This window comes from Carassius auratus, chromosome 38 (genome assembly GCF_003368295.1).
Source record: "Carassius auratus strain Wakin chromosome 38, ASM336829v1, whole genome shotgun sequence".
Taxonomy (NCBI): domain Eukaryota; kingdom Metazoa; phylum Chordata; class Actinopteri; order Cypriniformes; family Cyprinidae; genus Carassius; species Carassius auratus.
In genome coordinates, this window is record NC_039280.1 from 10,934,436 (window position 1) to 10,950,433 (window position 15,998).

A 15,998-nucleotide genomic window follows, 5' to 3' on the forward strand; every position below is an offset into this window, starting at 1 on the left:
AGCCTGCACATTGTGTAATGCACATATTAATTGAACTGCCTTAAAGTAATTAATTCAATATGTTTTGTGTGCCAGAAACCATTTCTAATATTTTCTAATTTTTTTTTTTTTGACTTTGGATGTCTAGTATAGGCCTATGTGGTTTTAGTTCAACCAGTAAGAGCCAGTTAAAGTTGAATCTGAGTAAGAGGAACTTACACATGCTGAGTTTCCACTGTCAATGTGTTTCTGATGAACCCTCTTCTGAATCTAAAAATGACCAGAATCGGCTGTAAAGCTGGAGTATTGCCATCATTGTAACCACATCCTATCACGTGTGCAAGAGCAAGATCTTCTGAATGTGGCCTTGTCTTTGTTTCTGCCCACTGTCTTCCTGTATCTTCAGTACAACCTTTTTTTTTTTTTTTATTCATTGTCAAGCAGATTTTCTCAGTTTTTCTATTTTCTTGCATAGGGATATTGATTCTTCTTTTGTTCATGTCACAGTCTGTTATGTGCTGGATATCAAACTGATTGTATTTGATGTGTTTATTTAAGCTGAATGTAGCAGTAAGTGATGTAGCAGGAGATATGTCCTCCTCCCTCATGGGTTAAGTGAGCATGACCAGCAGTTGTTAAGCAAAACAGCTGTCCTTTTTGTGTGTCAGAGAGCATGTGTTTGAATACATCACACTTAGTTTTCTGTCAATGGCACTTTGTATGCGTATAAAAATACTCCTTTGTTTAAGATGTACACAGTGGAGAATCTTGTTAGAATCACAACAAATTAAAGATTTGTCAAGTTTTTTTTTGTTTCTGTCAATAGAGTACATATTTAAACTTGCATACCTAACAGGTACATAGATCAGAGTGAAGAATGTACTATATCATAATTAGTTTATATGAGTTAGTATATTATGAAATTCATTTAAGATAAGTTTTGAAAAACTTTGGTGGTGGCTTAAGAACAGTATAGCACATTTATTAATTAACTTCTTAAATTTTCACAAACATAAAAGTTTGTACCACATTTGTATGCAACATGAGGTAAGGTCCCTCCATAAAAAAATAATATAAATAAAAAAATAAAGAATAATAAAGAATAAATAAAGAAATGAATGAAAGAAAGAAAGAAAGAAAGAAATAGATAAATGAAAATAAAATACAATTAAAAAATACAATTAAATACAAATAAAACCGTAAAGCCCAATAAATAACATATAGTGAGACCATTCATGGTGGGAAGACAGGTAAACAATTTCTAATGCTGAGAGCAAAGTCAAAACATTGAACTCTTTTACCTATTATGCCAAAAAAATAAATTATAGACAATTTAGAAATTATATTGAATTTTGATTTCAATTAATATTCATTGGTAAAGAGTATATTAAAATCGTTCAAATCAACGTTTTAAACTGTATTTATGTCCCAAATGACAGAAATATAAATCAAACAGAAAAGAAAACTAGAAATAAATTGGTTAATAAAATGTTACAACTTTCGCTTGCGTTAAATAGATTTAATACTATGTTGTGTGCCAAGAATTCGTCCACCATCTATCCACCATCTATCAGTCCATAGATATGTACAGTATAACTATGTGTATCAGTCATCCAAGAGCGCCATCTAGAGCTAAAAAAAGAACTGCGCAAAATTGACCACATGATTCAGGTCATGTGACCAAATACGGAAGTAATCATGCACAGTTTGTCTAGATTGGCATCATGACTTATTAGTGACACAAATTTATTACAAACTTATTTTCTTGTGGGTTTTTTCTTAAGATGTGTATATGATATGCCAGGTCAGCTATGGTGATTTGTTTCTTAATCCACACGGTGTGTCCAGTGAGCGCGCTTTCCGCAGCCGAAAGTCGGATACTGTATGCGCGTGTGTTCGGGCCGGAGACCGGAGCCGATGACTGCACACCGGAGCAGAGACGACTGATGCAGAAAGAGAAACTCCACGTGGTAGCGAGGTGAGATGCCAAATTCTTGCTCACAATCAAATCAACACGTTTAAATTATTACAATAAGTAGTAGGTAATTAAATGCAAATGTTTGTTCAATCATTTTGTTCAATAATCATAATCGTGTTTTGATGACTGAGATCATCAATGTGATGATCAAAATTTTATTTTATCATCATTTACTCACCCCCATGTCGTTCCAAACCATTATAACAGTCTTTCATCTGAAAATATGAACGATATCCATGAGAGTGAGTGAATGTCATGATGACAGAAATTTTATTTTTGGGTAACTGTCCTGCTAATACCAATATCTGTATTAGCAACAACTGCAGTAACAGTGCTATTTTGTCAGAAACAATGTTTACTGGTACTTTGTATGTGTACCCAAGGGAAACAATACTCTTTTTTTTTTTCTGCCCCTTTTCTCTCTGTCAGGCAGGTGAGGAGTGCTGTGGCTCTGAGTAGGGAGGCCTCAGGCGGTTTGTGTGTGGAGGCAGTGCTGGGTGAGGAGGCTGCAGCTCTGGGTGAAGCTGACAGCGGTGTGTTTTCCCTGGGCAATGCAGAGCTCTTTCCAGATCGGAGTGTTGTTCTGTGGCTGGGGGTTCAGTCTCTAGCGTTCACTCTGGTCTGCAGACCACACGAGAACCTCCTGCTCGCAGAGGGAGTGCTTCGCAACATTGCACGTCACTGCTTTGAGGAGCTACGTCTGCTGGGACCTGGTGCTGAGGTGATGTTTTTCTGGGACTAATGAATGTTTTAGTAGGGGTGATCAATTACTATTGCTTTTAGGGCTCTAGAAAAGAAACAAAAAACCATGAAAGAAGGTGTTAGAAAAACTAATGACGACAAATCCAGCATGTTTTGTGCTACAGCTATGAATAATAACATACAGTATATTGTGTGGCTTGTTGAGGAGCCACTGCTGCTCACTGAAAAGCATTACTTTCTGAAACACTCACTTGTAGAACTTATACAAAATACCACAATAATGTGAAATCCAATATATTTTTTTAGTCCGTTGCTTTGTCTGTGTGTGCATGCATGTGGATGTTTGTATGTGTTGCATGTATGTTTGCATGTTCATTTGTTCACTGTGCTTGTGTGTTTGCATATGGGTGTAAAATACAACACCAAAATTTAACTGGATCCAATAAATGGAACATGTACAGTTTAAAAGTTTGGGATCGGTAAGATTTGTAAGAGAAAAATGTTTTATCTTATGATAATTAAGGCATTTGATCAAAAATAAAAACAGTGATATTGTGAAATTTTACAATTTAAAATAAAATATACTTTTTTTTTATTTTTTATAATACTTTCTTTAATTATTTTTTTTATATAGATATACCATATGTTAGTTATTCCTGTGATGGGAAAGCTACATTTTCAGCAGCCATTATTCCAGTCTTCAGTGTCACCTGAGCCTCCAGAAATTATTCTAATATAGTGATTTGGTGCTGAAGAAATATTTCTTATTACTGTCAATGTGGAAAAGAGTTGTGCTGCTCAGATTTTTTTTTTTTTTTTTAAACCATGATACATTGGGATTATTTGTTGAATAGAAAGTTTAAAAGAATAGCATTTATTTGAAATGGTAATAATGAAAAATCTAACTGACTTCAAACAATACACGGTAGTATAAAATGTCATTATTACTGTGTGTTTGAGTGACTGTTGTGTGAATTTATGTTGTTTGGTGTTTTCATTGTATCATTGTGTAGATTCATGTAGCCTAGAGTCTGAAAACTATTGTATTGATTTTATTGTTAAAGCTGAAATTGAACTTCTGTTGAACTCCAGCAATCTTATAAAGTACTCTGAGTGCAAGTTTTTCTTATGTCTGCTGGCCTAGTTTCTTGCCATCAAAAAGACTAGCAGTGGGCACAATTAAAATGATGATAAGAATATACATCACACTCCGTGTGAGAAACATGATAAGCTTTTAATTACATTGTGATCAATATGTTCACAGAAAAGCAATCCAATGAGCTCGGGTATTTTCTGCAGAAATTTACTGAAGAATTATATTATTTCCAATTACTGTATGAATAGGGCTGGAGTTGTTGTCATACAGTGAACAAGGACACACATTTAAAGTAAATGGGCAGAAATTGCTAAACTATGGATTATTTGATGCTACCCATTTTCTCTCTGGCTGTTATTTTCAGGTGTTGCTGAAAAGTGATCGCGTGGACGCATTGTTGCACAGACTGCTTCCCCATGGTCAGCTCCTCTTCCTAAACCACCGTTTTGCCCTCGCCCTGGATAAAGAGATAGCGAGCTACGTGAGCAAATGAAACCGTGTGTGTATTGGTATAAACATGAGGATTTGCCACATATTTAGAGAGTAATATATAAACTACCTGATAAATGGAGGATGTTCTAATTTAATAGGTTTGGAGGAACCTCTTCTTCTCTGAAGGTGTAATAGGATTCAAAAAGTAAAAGATTGCATCCACGAAGTGTATTGTGAACAGTTTTTTCCTTTGATAAACCAGAATGCACATGTTCTAAAACTTTAATTGCAGTTTGATATCGGATGAAAAAAGTCCCAACTTACACAAAAAAAAAGTAGCACAGCTTTTGATATATCAATGAGAGATTCTGTAGAGCTTATTCAAGTAAAGCTCTTTACACATTTGATCTTTCTCAGGAGTAACTGATTAACTGACCATAAATGGTCAATTGATAACGTTGTTCATTGAGATTCTTGTTAATTAAAATCAGAATTTCTATTATTATTGCCGTCTGGCTGGGTCAAAATTACCATTAATTAAATTAAACTAAATAACCATTGCAGTATCTCTCTATCTCTCTATCTATCTATCTATCTATCTATCTATCTATCTATCTATCTATCTATCTATCTATAGAATATCTAGCTATCTGGCTCTCCTCTAGGGGGCAGTGTTGTATTTGATTAAATGCTATATGTTTTGCTTTAGTCAAGTGCATGGCAATTTGAATAATCCTCTAACACTTTCATCTAAAATAATTCAGTAGTTCCCAGCAGTGTGTCTGCCAAGAGATCTGAGATGGCTGATTGACAAGGCCGTATGATGCCTTGATATCTAGGCCAACGGAGCAATCACACAATTCCTGAAAATCCATTTTTAGCCTCTCTTTCCCCTGATTTAATAATGATGAGTTACCTCTGTCATCATGCTGTGCTGAGAATGAAGGGAGGGTGAGGATGTCCACTTATAGTAAGTGTGAGGCCAGTCATAACTCACAAGTACTGCGGTTCAATATGTTGACTGATTAATGTGAGGCTTTTCTGACTTCCTTGTGTCAGCTGCCTCATAGAGTAGGGATGGTTGGCATTTCTCTCGCATCAAGCATGACAAGAGCCCCGTTACGTCCAAATGCTCTGTAGCTGTGAAATGTTGTTTAGACACTCACATTGAAAGGACTTCTAACACATGACATGTCCTCACAATAGCATTTGAATCGAGTAGCATGTGGTTAGTGATATCTCAAAAATCTCACTGCATTTCTGTGGATGTAATAAAAAAATAACATTTTCAGGTGGCAGCTTTCAAGGGGTCTATATTTTTATTTTTTAACCACTTTAGGTCCTCTTAAAATGACTGAAAATTATTTTCGCTGTTGCGACTGTGCTGTTGCAAAATGTGCAGCACAAAATGTTAACGTTTGAGACCTTGTAAAAATTAAATTAACCCCTTTCTCTGTATGTTGAGATGCTTTTGAAGCATTTGCAGAGCAGTGGGTGCTACACAGCCATTATCAGCATAAACTTGGTTGTTTTATGTTAGAAATGACAATTAAATGTTGAATTATGAATGTGGGTAGTTATATGTTAATGAGTTTATATTGTTTTACATCAGGAATCTAAGGATTTTGGAATAAGCCACTTTTGCAGTTTAGTTTCAGTAGATTGTCTTTTTGAATTGGGAATGTATTTTTGTTTTTAAGTTATTGTATATATTTATAGTGTATTTTCATTCAAGAAGATATTGTGAACACAAATTAGGCATATAGTGTTGGCACTGGCAGGTCATGTGAGTCAACCTTGCATCCGCTGACTCTCAGCTATTCACATCTATCTATAGGAGTACGACACCTATCACGGCATTCCTATATAAGCTCTATTCAGTATTGTTCAGCAGTTTTTTTTTGCTTACTTGGGAGCAAATTAGACGGTGAATTCGGTTTCTGTAGGAAGCGTTCAATCAGGAGTTTATTATTGCTGCTCTCCCTGCTCATTCATGATAGGCTGCATAATGGGCAGGGAGTTTTTTTTTTTGCCCACAACAGAACCATACCACCAAATCAAACTGTATGCTAAGTGTATATCATTTTGACAATAGTGGTCCTGACAGAAATTAAGTTTTCAATAATATAGCCACAAATTGATATGACTATAGTACTAGTAATATTCTAAGAACAGTAGGCGTTAATAAATAAGACACATGAATAATCCTAATATACAAAAAAAAATCCAGAGAGGGAAGTTAGACTCATGATGTCATAAGTCGTCCACAATCCATTTAGAATCAGATTCTTTTATTTTAGAGACATTTGAGTTACTCGGGAGATTAAGATATTTATAATACAGATTTTCTTTGACTTTTTTCCCCCTCTTACAAACACATTAGTGTTATCTTTTCAAAACAGTAAATTCAAGTAGGAAACAGTTTGTCCTTAATGGTAACTCCCCTGTTGTTCCAACTGCTTCAAACAACACAACAATATTTAGTGTGTTATTAATTCCAACATATTCATCATTCATCACAAGAGGTTCAAAAAGCCTTGGTTTTAAATGTATGCTTGCACAACACAAACGCAATTATTACAGAAATCATAGAGCGTTTCTTGGCACATTTGGATCCACTTCAGCTGTGAAATCTGTTATTCAGCTGTCTGATGATTCTGTCCTAAATTGGGGAATATTTTTTTTTCTCCCAGGTCTTGATGAAAGCCTCAAGTAATCACATTTAAATTGTGCATCAGTTTATGCTGAGTCTCAGCTCTAACCGTAGTAGTGTTATTATTACTGTCACTCTCTTTTACCCCTTCATAATAAAATGTAATTAAACAGGTGTACATTTCCTTCTAGTAGAACTTTTTAAGATTTGAACCTTCATTATGTTAAACCTTGCATTATGGATAAAATCCTAAACATAACTAAATTAAGAATAGAGATAAAACTCGGAGGAATACTTTACCTAAAAATAAAAACCTGCTGAAAATGTACTCATCCTCAGGCCATCGAAGATGCAAATGAGTTTGTGTCTTCATCTGAACAGATTTGGAGAAATTTATTATTATACCACTTGCTCACCAATAGATCCTCTGCAGTGAATGGGTGCCGTCAGAATTAGAGTGCAAACAGCTGATAAAAACATCAGTAATCCAAACGACTCCAGTCAATTATTGTTATATATAGTTATTATAACTTCAAACTGTTGCTTCTGGCTCAAATCCTCTATCCATAATATTGCTTTCTCCATTTTAAAAGTTAGTGTAGAGAGAGAAATTTTACAGATGTGAGACATGGATGGACAACAGGGGATGGACTTTTTCAATGGAGGACACATTACTATGGGGTATGCATTGTATTTTAGTCATTAGTAACATTTTGATGTAAAAAATGTGATAATAACAAATATGTAGCAAATATGCAGCTAATGTTAATCTTTTCATTCTGATGCCACCCATTCACTGCAGAGGATCCATTGGTAAGCAAGTAATGCAAAACTTCTCTGGATCTTCTCAGATGAAGAAACAAATCCATCTACATCTTCATCCTGAGGTTAAGAAAGTTTTCATTATTGGAGTTCATATTTAAATGTGCATTAATAATTCAGTGTTTGCTCGTCTAATATAGTTATATTACAACCAAACATATTAGCTTCTATTTGAACTCTATCTGAACTATCTGACAGAACTTATACCTGGGCTGTATTTACACCTAAAGTTATTCCGATTGTAATTCTGTAGACACAACCTGTGCCCAAGACAGTTTTCACATTAAATCTATGAGAAACCCCCAGTTTTGTCAGTAGCTTTAGAGTTCTTAAGGAGCCCAGTGTTTCCAGGTTTCCTATTGTTTTTTTTTCTTTTCTTGTATAAGTAAATGACTGATACATATTTTCTCTGCCATTTTCTACATCACAACTCCTACACACTTCCTCTGAAAGGTAGGATTTTTTTCCTTCATGTTTTTGTTTTTGAATAACGAAAAGCAATATTCAGCATTCAAGAACAAACAAAGCAATGCAGTCAGTGTGTGTTTGAGGTTCAGACTGTCAGTCTCGGTCCACAGCTGAACTTCAAACAAAATTAATTTAAATTATGTCTCATTTAGACACAAACTCCTGAAGACAGTGGGCGTCTTTGAATGTTTCCACTGACCATTTTTTATCAATGAAAGCCAATGAGGGCTTTAGGGAGACATTAGTAGAACATTTGTAGAGAAGTTAAAAAGGGGATTGAAAAAAAAAAAGAATGAAATAAGTCTCAGCTCTCAGATCTTCCCACCTCCATTCCTGGTTTACTCTAGGAGAGGATTTCTGCTTTTTTTTTTTTTCACTGAACAGCAGGGTTTTCCTTTTAAAAGGAGGAAGAAACGGAATCATTTATTCAACACTTTGAAAAAAGATCTCTACTCAGAAACACAATTTTATGTAAACAACCCAGGAGGGTCAGAGCCTTGGCATAGCAGCTGTGGTGCTCATTTGGGAAACGGAAATTTGAGTATGGCTCCTCGCCATCACTTCCTGTACTTTAAACACTATTTCAAAATTATTTTTAATAAAATATGACAAAAATAAAATGTATACATCAGAAAAACAACAAATCAACAACCGGAGAGGGAGCTGTTATGTTAAAGGGGTCATATGTAACAAGCTCTTGGTGCATAAAGAAGATCTGTAAAGTTGCAAAGACTAAAGTCTCAAATACAAAGAGATGGCTCATCCTAACATGCCCCCAAATGTCTACGTCATGATATGGGAAGATTTGCATAATGCCACCCAAATGTTCACGCAAAGACCGCCATGTTGTAGACAAGCTGTGTGTTTCGTTGTGAAAGGGAAACTACTTTGCTTGGCCTTCCAAAAGAAGACGTAAGTGGAAATCAGTGGTTAAGTTGTATTTACAACACTGTTCCAGAACAGTTCAACCCAAATATTAGAGTGTGTGCAGTGCATTTTACAGAGGACGAGTACTGTTTCATGAACCAGTAGCCTACTCTCTCAACGACTCACAGCCTGTAAGAACGTTTACATATTTAAAGAATTTGCCACTGATGATTCAAATTTGAGTTTTGAGCAGTTTAGTGTAGCGCATGTTTTTTGTAGTGCTTGTTGTTTGTTGTTTCTCCGATTACAAATGCAGACATGGTTGATCGTTTAAGCAGCGTGATGTGCAATGCGTAAAAAGACAGTATAAGTCATTATAAGCAGTAATTATGTCCCCACATGATGTAACAATTGTCTCGTTTGTAATGGGTTTTACAGGTTTTGTCTCGTCGTGCCAGGAGACGGCATCACAGTATGGTAAGGGGCGTAGCATTTTCGTCACAGGCTTGAGGCATTCAGCCAATCACAATGCACTGGGTAGCTGGCCAATCAGAGCAAACCTCGATTTTCAGAACGATGAGCTTTGTAAAAATCATATCATATGACCCCTTTAATGTTTTACTTGAACAGTGAGAGGTGGTTTGTTAAACCCGTCTGTGCATTGAAATGTCTCAGCTGTAAATTGGTGTGATTATTCTGTTTGTCACAGTTGTGAAGGAATAATTGAATAGCCCATTTCCCATTTCATATCTATCAATGTGACTCTCAAGTAGGCAAGCACGTTTTGAATTGTGGCCTTTGAGAGTATGTTAGGATATTATTGATGTTTTTATGCTCTCTTCTTCTTTTTCTCTCCCTGCATCAACCTAATTTGAATTCATGGTGTAAGCGGAGGATTAAAAACACTATTATTGTTTGATGCATCCTGCTTGACTCACTGTTTTCTCACATAGCCGATTATAAAACACATGACCTTTATTTTTTTGTAGATAATACCTAATTGCTATTACATGGACTATATCTTTATATAAAATCTAGTTACATAAAACAAGAAAACTAGATTAGTGCTTAAAATAAATTGACAGTTGATTATATTGGTATAATGCTAAGACATTACATGCTAAGAATATGAAGACATTTTTGTTTGCATCCATACAGGCTCAAATGAGCACAGCTTCATCTGACTGTGCAGATAGACAGACTCAAATCAGGGAATATTTTTTTTTCATCACTGAGCATAAAGAAATCAAAGTTTCTCAACATCGATATGAAAACAGAAATCAAAGCAGGGACATAAAAAAATCTTGCTTGTCGCAGACTCTGATTTGACTGACAATGTCACTTGTCGTTTCAGAGTTATTTGGGGAAAGCTTGTGCAAAAATTATCCACAGAACAATGCAAGTAGAAGTGAGTCTGAAATATCTGCTTTGTTGCACTTTTGGCTTTCTGAGCAAGCCTGCAGGGGTTTTATGAGACTCTTGACCAGTCCAAAAGTGAAGTATTTTTCCAAACCCTCTTGATATATGCCATAAACCTTGGCTGAGAAATGCCACTCCATAATTCTCTCTCTAAACATTTCAATCATCATCTTGCCATTCCCTGGGATGTGTGTTTCTGCACTTAGGACTAAATGTCATTATCCTTTTCTGTCATTAAAAGGCTGTTATGACATTAACATAAACTGTTTAAATGATACCTATTATGAGAGTGTAAAGAATCGTTTTGTGTCTTTTGGCTTGTGTGATTGTGATAATTTGGTTTGTGTATTTGTTTGAAAACAGATATTTGTTTTTGTCAAATGAACATAGTAAAATTTTCATTTAATATTCTGTGTTTGGTGTTTAATGACTTCTGTCAGACAATACAGATACTGATTAGGAAGCACTGGAAGAAATGCCTCTTGGTCTACAAATCTTACAAATCTTTACAAATCTTACACATTCCATGAACTGATGTATTTCCAAGAAGAAAATCTAGGCTGGGACGAAATGATATCCATGAAGTATTTAACTGATAAAATATCATTTACTCAGCGGCGGCCCTAGCGTTTTGGGGGCCTTAAGCAGATTTTCAAAAGGGGTCCCCATACTAGGGATGGGCATTCGATTAAATTTTCTTAGTCGATCGTCGGGAGAATACTATCGATTAATCATTAATTTTTTTTATAATATAATTAATTATTTAATTTTTATAATTAAAAAATGCAATGAATACAAAAATACAACGTGTTTTTCCTCGGTGAGACCTTTATTACAAGATCAACTTGTGGCAGACAGTTAAACTACGTTCAGGCAAACCGAACATATATGCGCGTGCATATGCAGTGCTCTAAAGCAGCGGAACCTGCAGCTGCTAGCAGGCGTTCTTAAACAGAGACCTCATTTGTTCCAAAACAATAATAATGATAAAAGAATCATGTTAAACAATAACATAAAAAAAAAACATTATAATACTTAGATCTGACAGATTTTGTGTAACTCAAAACTATTCAAGCCAGAAGAAAAGGCCAGATATTAGCCTTCCTAACAATTACGCTAACGTAACAAATTATGCTACTTAAAGCCTCATGAAAAATAACTAACTTTAGTAACTAGCATACAACGTCTGCACGAGTCTACGGATTTTTGTTGAGAAATACCGTATAAGCATGTTGATATGATCTGGTGTCAGACGCGACCGCAACCATGGTGACCGTCAGTCCAGCCGCCGAAAACACCCACTCTGAGGGAACTGACGTTGCCGGGATGCACAGGTACATCATTTGAGTCGTGGCCGAGTTGTACTTAAACACCCCATCGCAATGTTCGCAGTTAACTAGTTCCCTTTTTAATCAAAATGGTCCCACGCCACACTTAGCCGTGACATCTTCATGATTACTCTTTGAAATCAAAACGGAAGATCACAGATAACCGAGTAGGGTGTCAAATATTGCACCCTGGTGGTAAAATATTTAATTGCTGCCACACAGTGAAATTCATTTAATTGCTTCAAGACTCGCACTACGCAACGCAACCTGCATTAGATAAAAAAATGCTTTAGATTAATCGATAACAAATTAACATGATCGAGGAAAATCTTAACGATCAATTATCGATCGTCGATTAATCATGCCCATCCCTACAGTTTCACCTAACCACCTGGATCCCATCCCAATGTACACATCCTACACGGGCACCTAAAAGTTTACCAATTTGTTTTGCTCCATATATTTTTCTTTCAAGTAGGGTTGGGCGATATGGTCAAAAAGTCACATCTCTGTATTTTTTGTCCGATTTGCGATATCCGAAATATATCTTGGTATTTTTGTTTTTGTGTTTGGATTAAAAAAATCTGTATTTAATCTCTATTTATTTTACTTACCACCCAATGTTGTCCAACAAAACAATATATATTAAAGGCTATTAAACTAATAAAGTTAATGTAACCATGTACAGTATTGTTCAAAATAATAGCAGTACAATGTGACTAACCAGAATAATCAAGGTTTTTAGTATATTTTTTATTGCTACGTGGCAAACAAGTTACCAGTAGGTTCAGTAGATTGTCAGAAAACAAACAAGACCCAGCATTCATGATATGCACGCTCTTAAGGCTGTGCAATTGGGCAATTAGTTGAAAGGGGTGTGTTCAAAAAAATAGCAGTGTCTACCTTTGACTGTACAAACTCAAAACTATTTTGTACAAACATTTTTTTTTTCTGGGATTTAGCAATCCTGTGAATCACTAAACTAATATTTAGTTGTATGACCACAGTTTTTTAAAACTGCTTGACATCTGTGTGGCATGGAGTCAACCAACTTGTGGCACCTCTCAGCTGTTATTCCACTCCATGATTCTTTAACAACATTCCACAATTCATTCACATTTCTTGGTTTTGCTTCAGAAACAGCATTTTTGATATCACCCCACAAGTTCTCAATTGGATTAAGGTCTGGAGATTGGGCTGGCCACTCCATAACATTAATTTTGTTGGTTTGGAACCAAGACTTTGCCCGTTTACTAGTGTGTTTTGGGTCATTGTCTTGTTGAAACAACCATTTCAAGGGCATGTCCTCTTCAGCATAGGGCAACATGACCTCTTCAAGTATTTTAACATATGCAAACTGATCCATGATCCCTGGTATGCGATAAATAGGCCCAACACCATAGTAGGAGAAACATGCCCATATCATGATGCTTGCACCTCCATGCTTCACTGGCTTCACTGTGTACTGTGGCTTGAATTCAGAGTTTGGGGGTCGTCTCACAAACTGCCTGTGGCCCTTGGACCCAAAAAGAACAATTTTACTCTCATCAGTCCACAAAATGTTCCTCCATTTCTCTTTAGGCCAGTTGATGTGTTCTTTGGCAAATTGTAACCTCTTCTGCACATGCCTTTTTTTTAACAGAGGGACTTTGCGGTGGATTCTTGAAAATAGATTAGCTTCACACAGACGTCTTCTAACTGTCACAGTACTTACAGGTAACTCCAGACTGTCTTTGATCATCCTGGAGGTGATCATTGGCTGAGCCTTTGCCATTCTGGTTATTCTTCTATCCATTTTGATGGTTGTCTTCCGTTTTCTTCCACGTCTCTCTGGTTTTGCTCTCCATTTTAAGGCATTGGAGATCATTTTAGCTGAACAGCCTATCATTTTTTGCACCTCTATAGGTTTTCCCCTCTCTAATCAACTTTTTAATCAAAGTACGCTGTTCTTCTGAACAATGTCTTGAACGACCCATTTTCCTCAGCTTTCAAATGCATGTTCAACAAGTGTTGGCTTCATCCTTAAATAGGGGCCACCTGATTCACACCTGTTTCTTCATAAAATTGATGACCTCAGTGATTGAATGCCACACTGCTATTTTTTTGAACACACCCCTTTCAACTAATTCAACTAATTGCCCAATTGCACAGCCTTAAGAGCGTGCGTATCATGAATGCTGGGTCTCATTTGTTTTCTGAGAATCTACTGAACCAACTGGTAACTTGTTTGCCACGTAGCAATAAAAAAATATACGAAAAACCTTGATTATTCTGGTTAGTCACATTGTACTGCTATTATTTTGAACAATACTGTACGCATTTATATTATGTGCCAAAAAGATTTAAAATCAAATTTCATTGTAAAACTGTAACATTACAATCTAAAAACAAAAAAAAGCTTTTAAAGTATTAGTTAAATTCACTAAACTAAAAATGAAAATAAATGAGAACAAAAGCACAGAGTTGTGTTAGGCTATTTTGATTATTCATTTGCTGTCTCTTTATAGTCAGTGCTATAATAAAAATAAATTTAGTTTTGTGATTATAATTATAGTGCACCTATTTAATTGAGCTCTGTCTGTTTGTCGCGCATGTGCAAGGCGGTGCTCGTTCACTGAAGTTTAGCGGAGAATCCCAGAACAGAAGGCTCACTTCTGACAGAAAAAATACAAATTTTCCATGGCTTTCTAACATTTACAGATGGAGGATATACCTGTAAAATGTAAATTATATGGATTCAGGAAGACAGTACATCTCAAACGCATTCAACAGCGCGAGTAGACTGTGTCTCAGTCAGAGGCTCGCGCAGACTTTTTGTCAGAGCATATGACGGGACGAGCCGCTAAAAACTGCTCATTCTGTGTCCTCCACTATATTTTCAGATATAGTGCTCGTATCAAACTACTATATATCGATATAAACGGTATTGCTTCGTATTGAATCACTTATTAAGAAAATATCGATTTATCGTATTAACTCGATATACCGCCCAGCACTACTTTCAAGATATAGATAGGAAAATATATTTGGTCAGTTGACAAATATACAGTAAAAAACACTTTTTTGTAAAACATATTTTGGCCCTTTAACTAATTAAAGTTGTCTGTGGAGTTTAAAAACAGGATAAACAATTTTTCATTGACAGTGTTTCAAGTTCATATGCTTTTAGAAATATATGGATGAATAAAAAAAGATTGGCAATAACTAAAACAGCCTGTGTATTTACTAACAGACAATAATCAAGCACTGTAAAATATTTTGCCACAAATAATTTAACTGACTGCCTTCTCTTTTGTATGATTTCATGAGTCTCTTCAGACCTATAGAATTGTACTCGCAGGCTATGAGTTTTTTAATGTTTGACTTTTTTCACAAAATGATCATTAAAAAAAAATATATATATGGTTATTTTTTTTGTCTTAAGTGCAGCCATAATCAAAAAAGGCTACTCTCTCAATACTCAAATCAAAGCGCAAACAGAAACCAACATTTTCTTCAAGCATGGTACAGAGCTAAGAGATGGTTATAACTACACATCCTATTACATGCGCATATTAATTTCAGCCTAGATATTGTATGCAGCCACTCTCAAACTGCTGGAATTGAAATTGCGTTTGAATGCACCAATGATTTAATCCTAAAACAGACCACTTTCTAAAAGCAATCTATTTATTACCTGTCCTCCCTTAAAGTCAAATAACTTTAATTTCATGTCGTATTTTTGCATTAATAGAAAGACAATTATAAGAATCCAAATGAAGATCCAAGTGCCCAACCAAAGATAACACTAATCACTGTAATGGTGAGTAAAAAAAAACATTTTAGGAAAATCAACATCCATTTATTAAGTCAGTTTATGTGATGTTCTCTCAAATATTTTAGTTGTATTGAAAATGTAACATCCAACATGACTTTGGGAGACGAGTGAATGCAACTAGTGAAAGATAACTGCAGACATGGAGGAAATGGGTGAAGTCTATTAAGAATCTTTTTCTTTTTTTCTTCTTCTGATGTTATGTTAACATAGCGCACTGCTGCATCTCACTAGTTTATTAATGTTATTGGTCCCTTTGTGGCTACATGAATATTTTAAGTAAGTGTAACTCAAACAAAAAAAAAGTAAGTTGTTTTATTTGTCTTGAAATAACAACTAAGTAAAGGTAACGGAATATATCTAAGTGGAACAGACCTTTAATCCAACAAACTAAATGCTCTTAAGTACAGTTTACTAAAGGCATTTAGTTGAATTGTTGC

General features: G+C 35.5%; 1 protein-coding gene across 2 annotated transcripts; it reads left to right on the top strand.

Moving 5' to 3' along the window:
- Window positions 1–1,661: 1,661 nt before the first annotated feature.
- Window positions 1,662–7,010, top strand: LOC113057051 (AP-5 complex subunit sigma-1-like). Of its 2 annotated transcripts, XM_026224073.1 has the most exons (4): window positions 1,662–1,957; window positions 2,387–2,678; window positions 4,120–4,254; window positions 4,346–7,010. In XM_026224073.1, exons 1-3 carry the CDS (start codon window positions 1,791–1,793, stop codon window positions 4,246–4,248), a joined length of 588 nt encoding a protein of 195 aa, XP_026079858.1. In that variant the 5' UTR covers window positions 1,662–1,790; the 3' UTR covers window positions 4,249–4,254; window positions 4,346–7,010. The 2 variants fall into 2 exon arrangements, with proteins under 2 accessions (XP_026079858.1, XP_026079857.1); XM_026224072.1 differs by having other exon boundaries at window positions 4,120–7,010.
- Window positions 7,011–15,998: the final 8,988 nt, after the last annotated feature.

What these genes read in the sequence shown, in the direction of transcription:
- LOC113057051 (XM_026224072.1), top strand. Translation starts at nt 1,791, where the DNA reads ATGGTGATTTGTTTCTTAATCCACACGGTGTGTCCAGTGAGCGCGCTT. An exon ending in AAACTCCACGTGGTAGCGAG is followed by an intron (nt 1,958 to 2,386) that starts GTGAGATGCCAA and finishes TCTCTCTGTCAG; the next exon opens with GCAGGTGAGGAGTGCTGTGG. An exon ending in TGCTGGGACCTGGTGCTGAG is followed by an intron (nt 2,679 to 4,119) that starts GTGATGTTTTTC and finishes TGTTATTTTCAG; the next exon opens with GTGTTGCTGAAAAGTGATCG.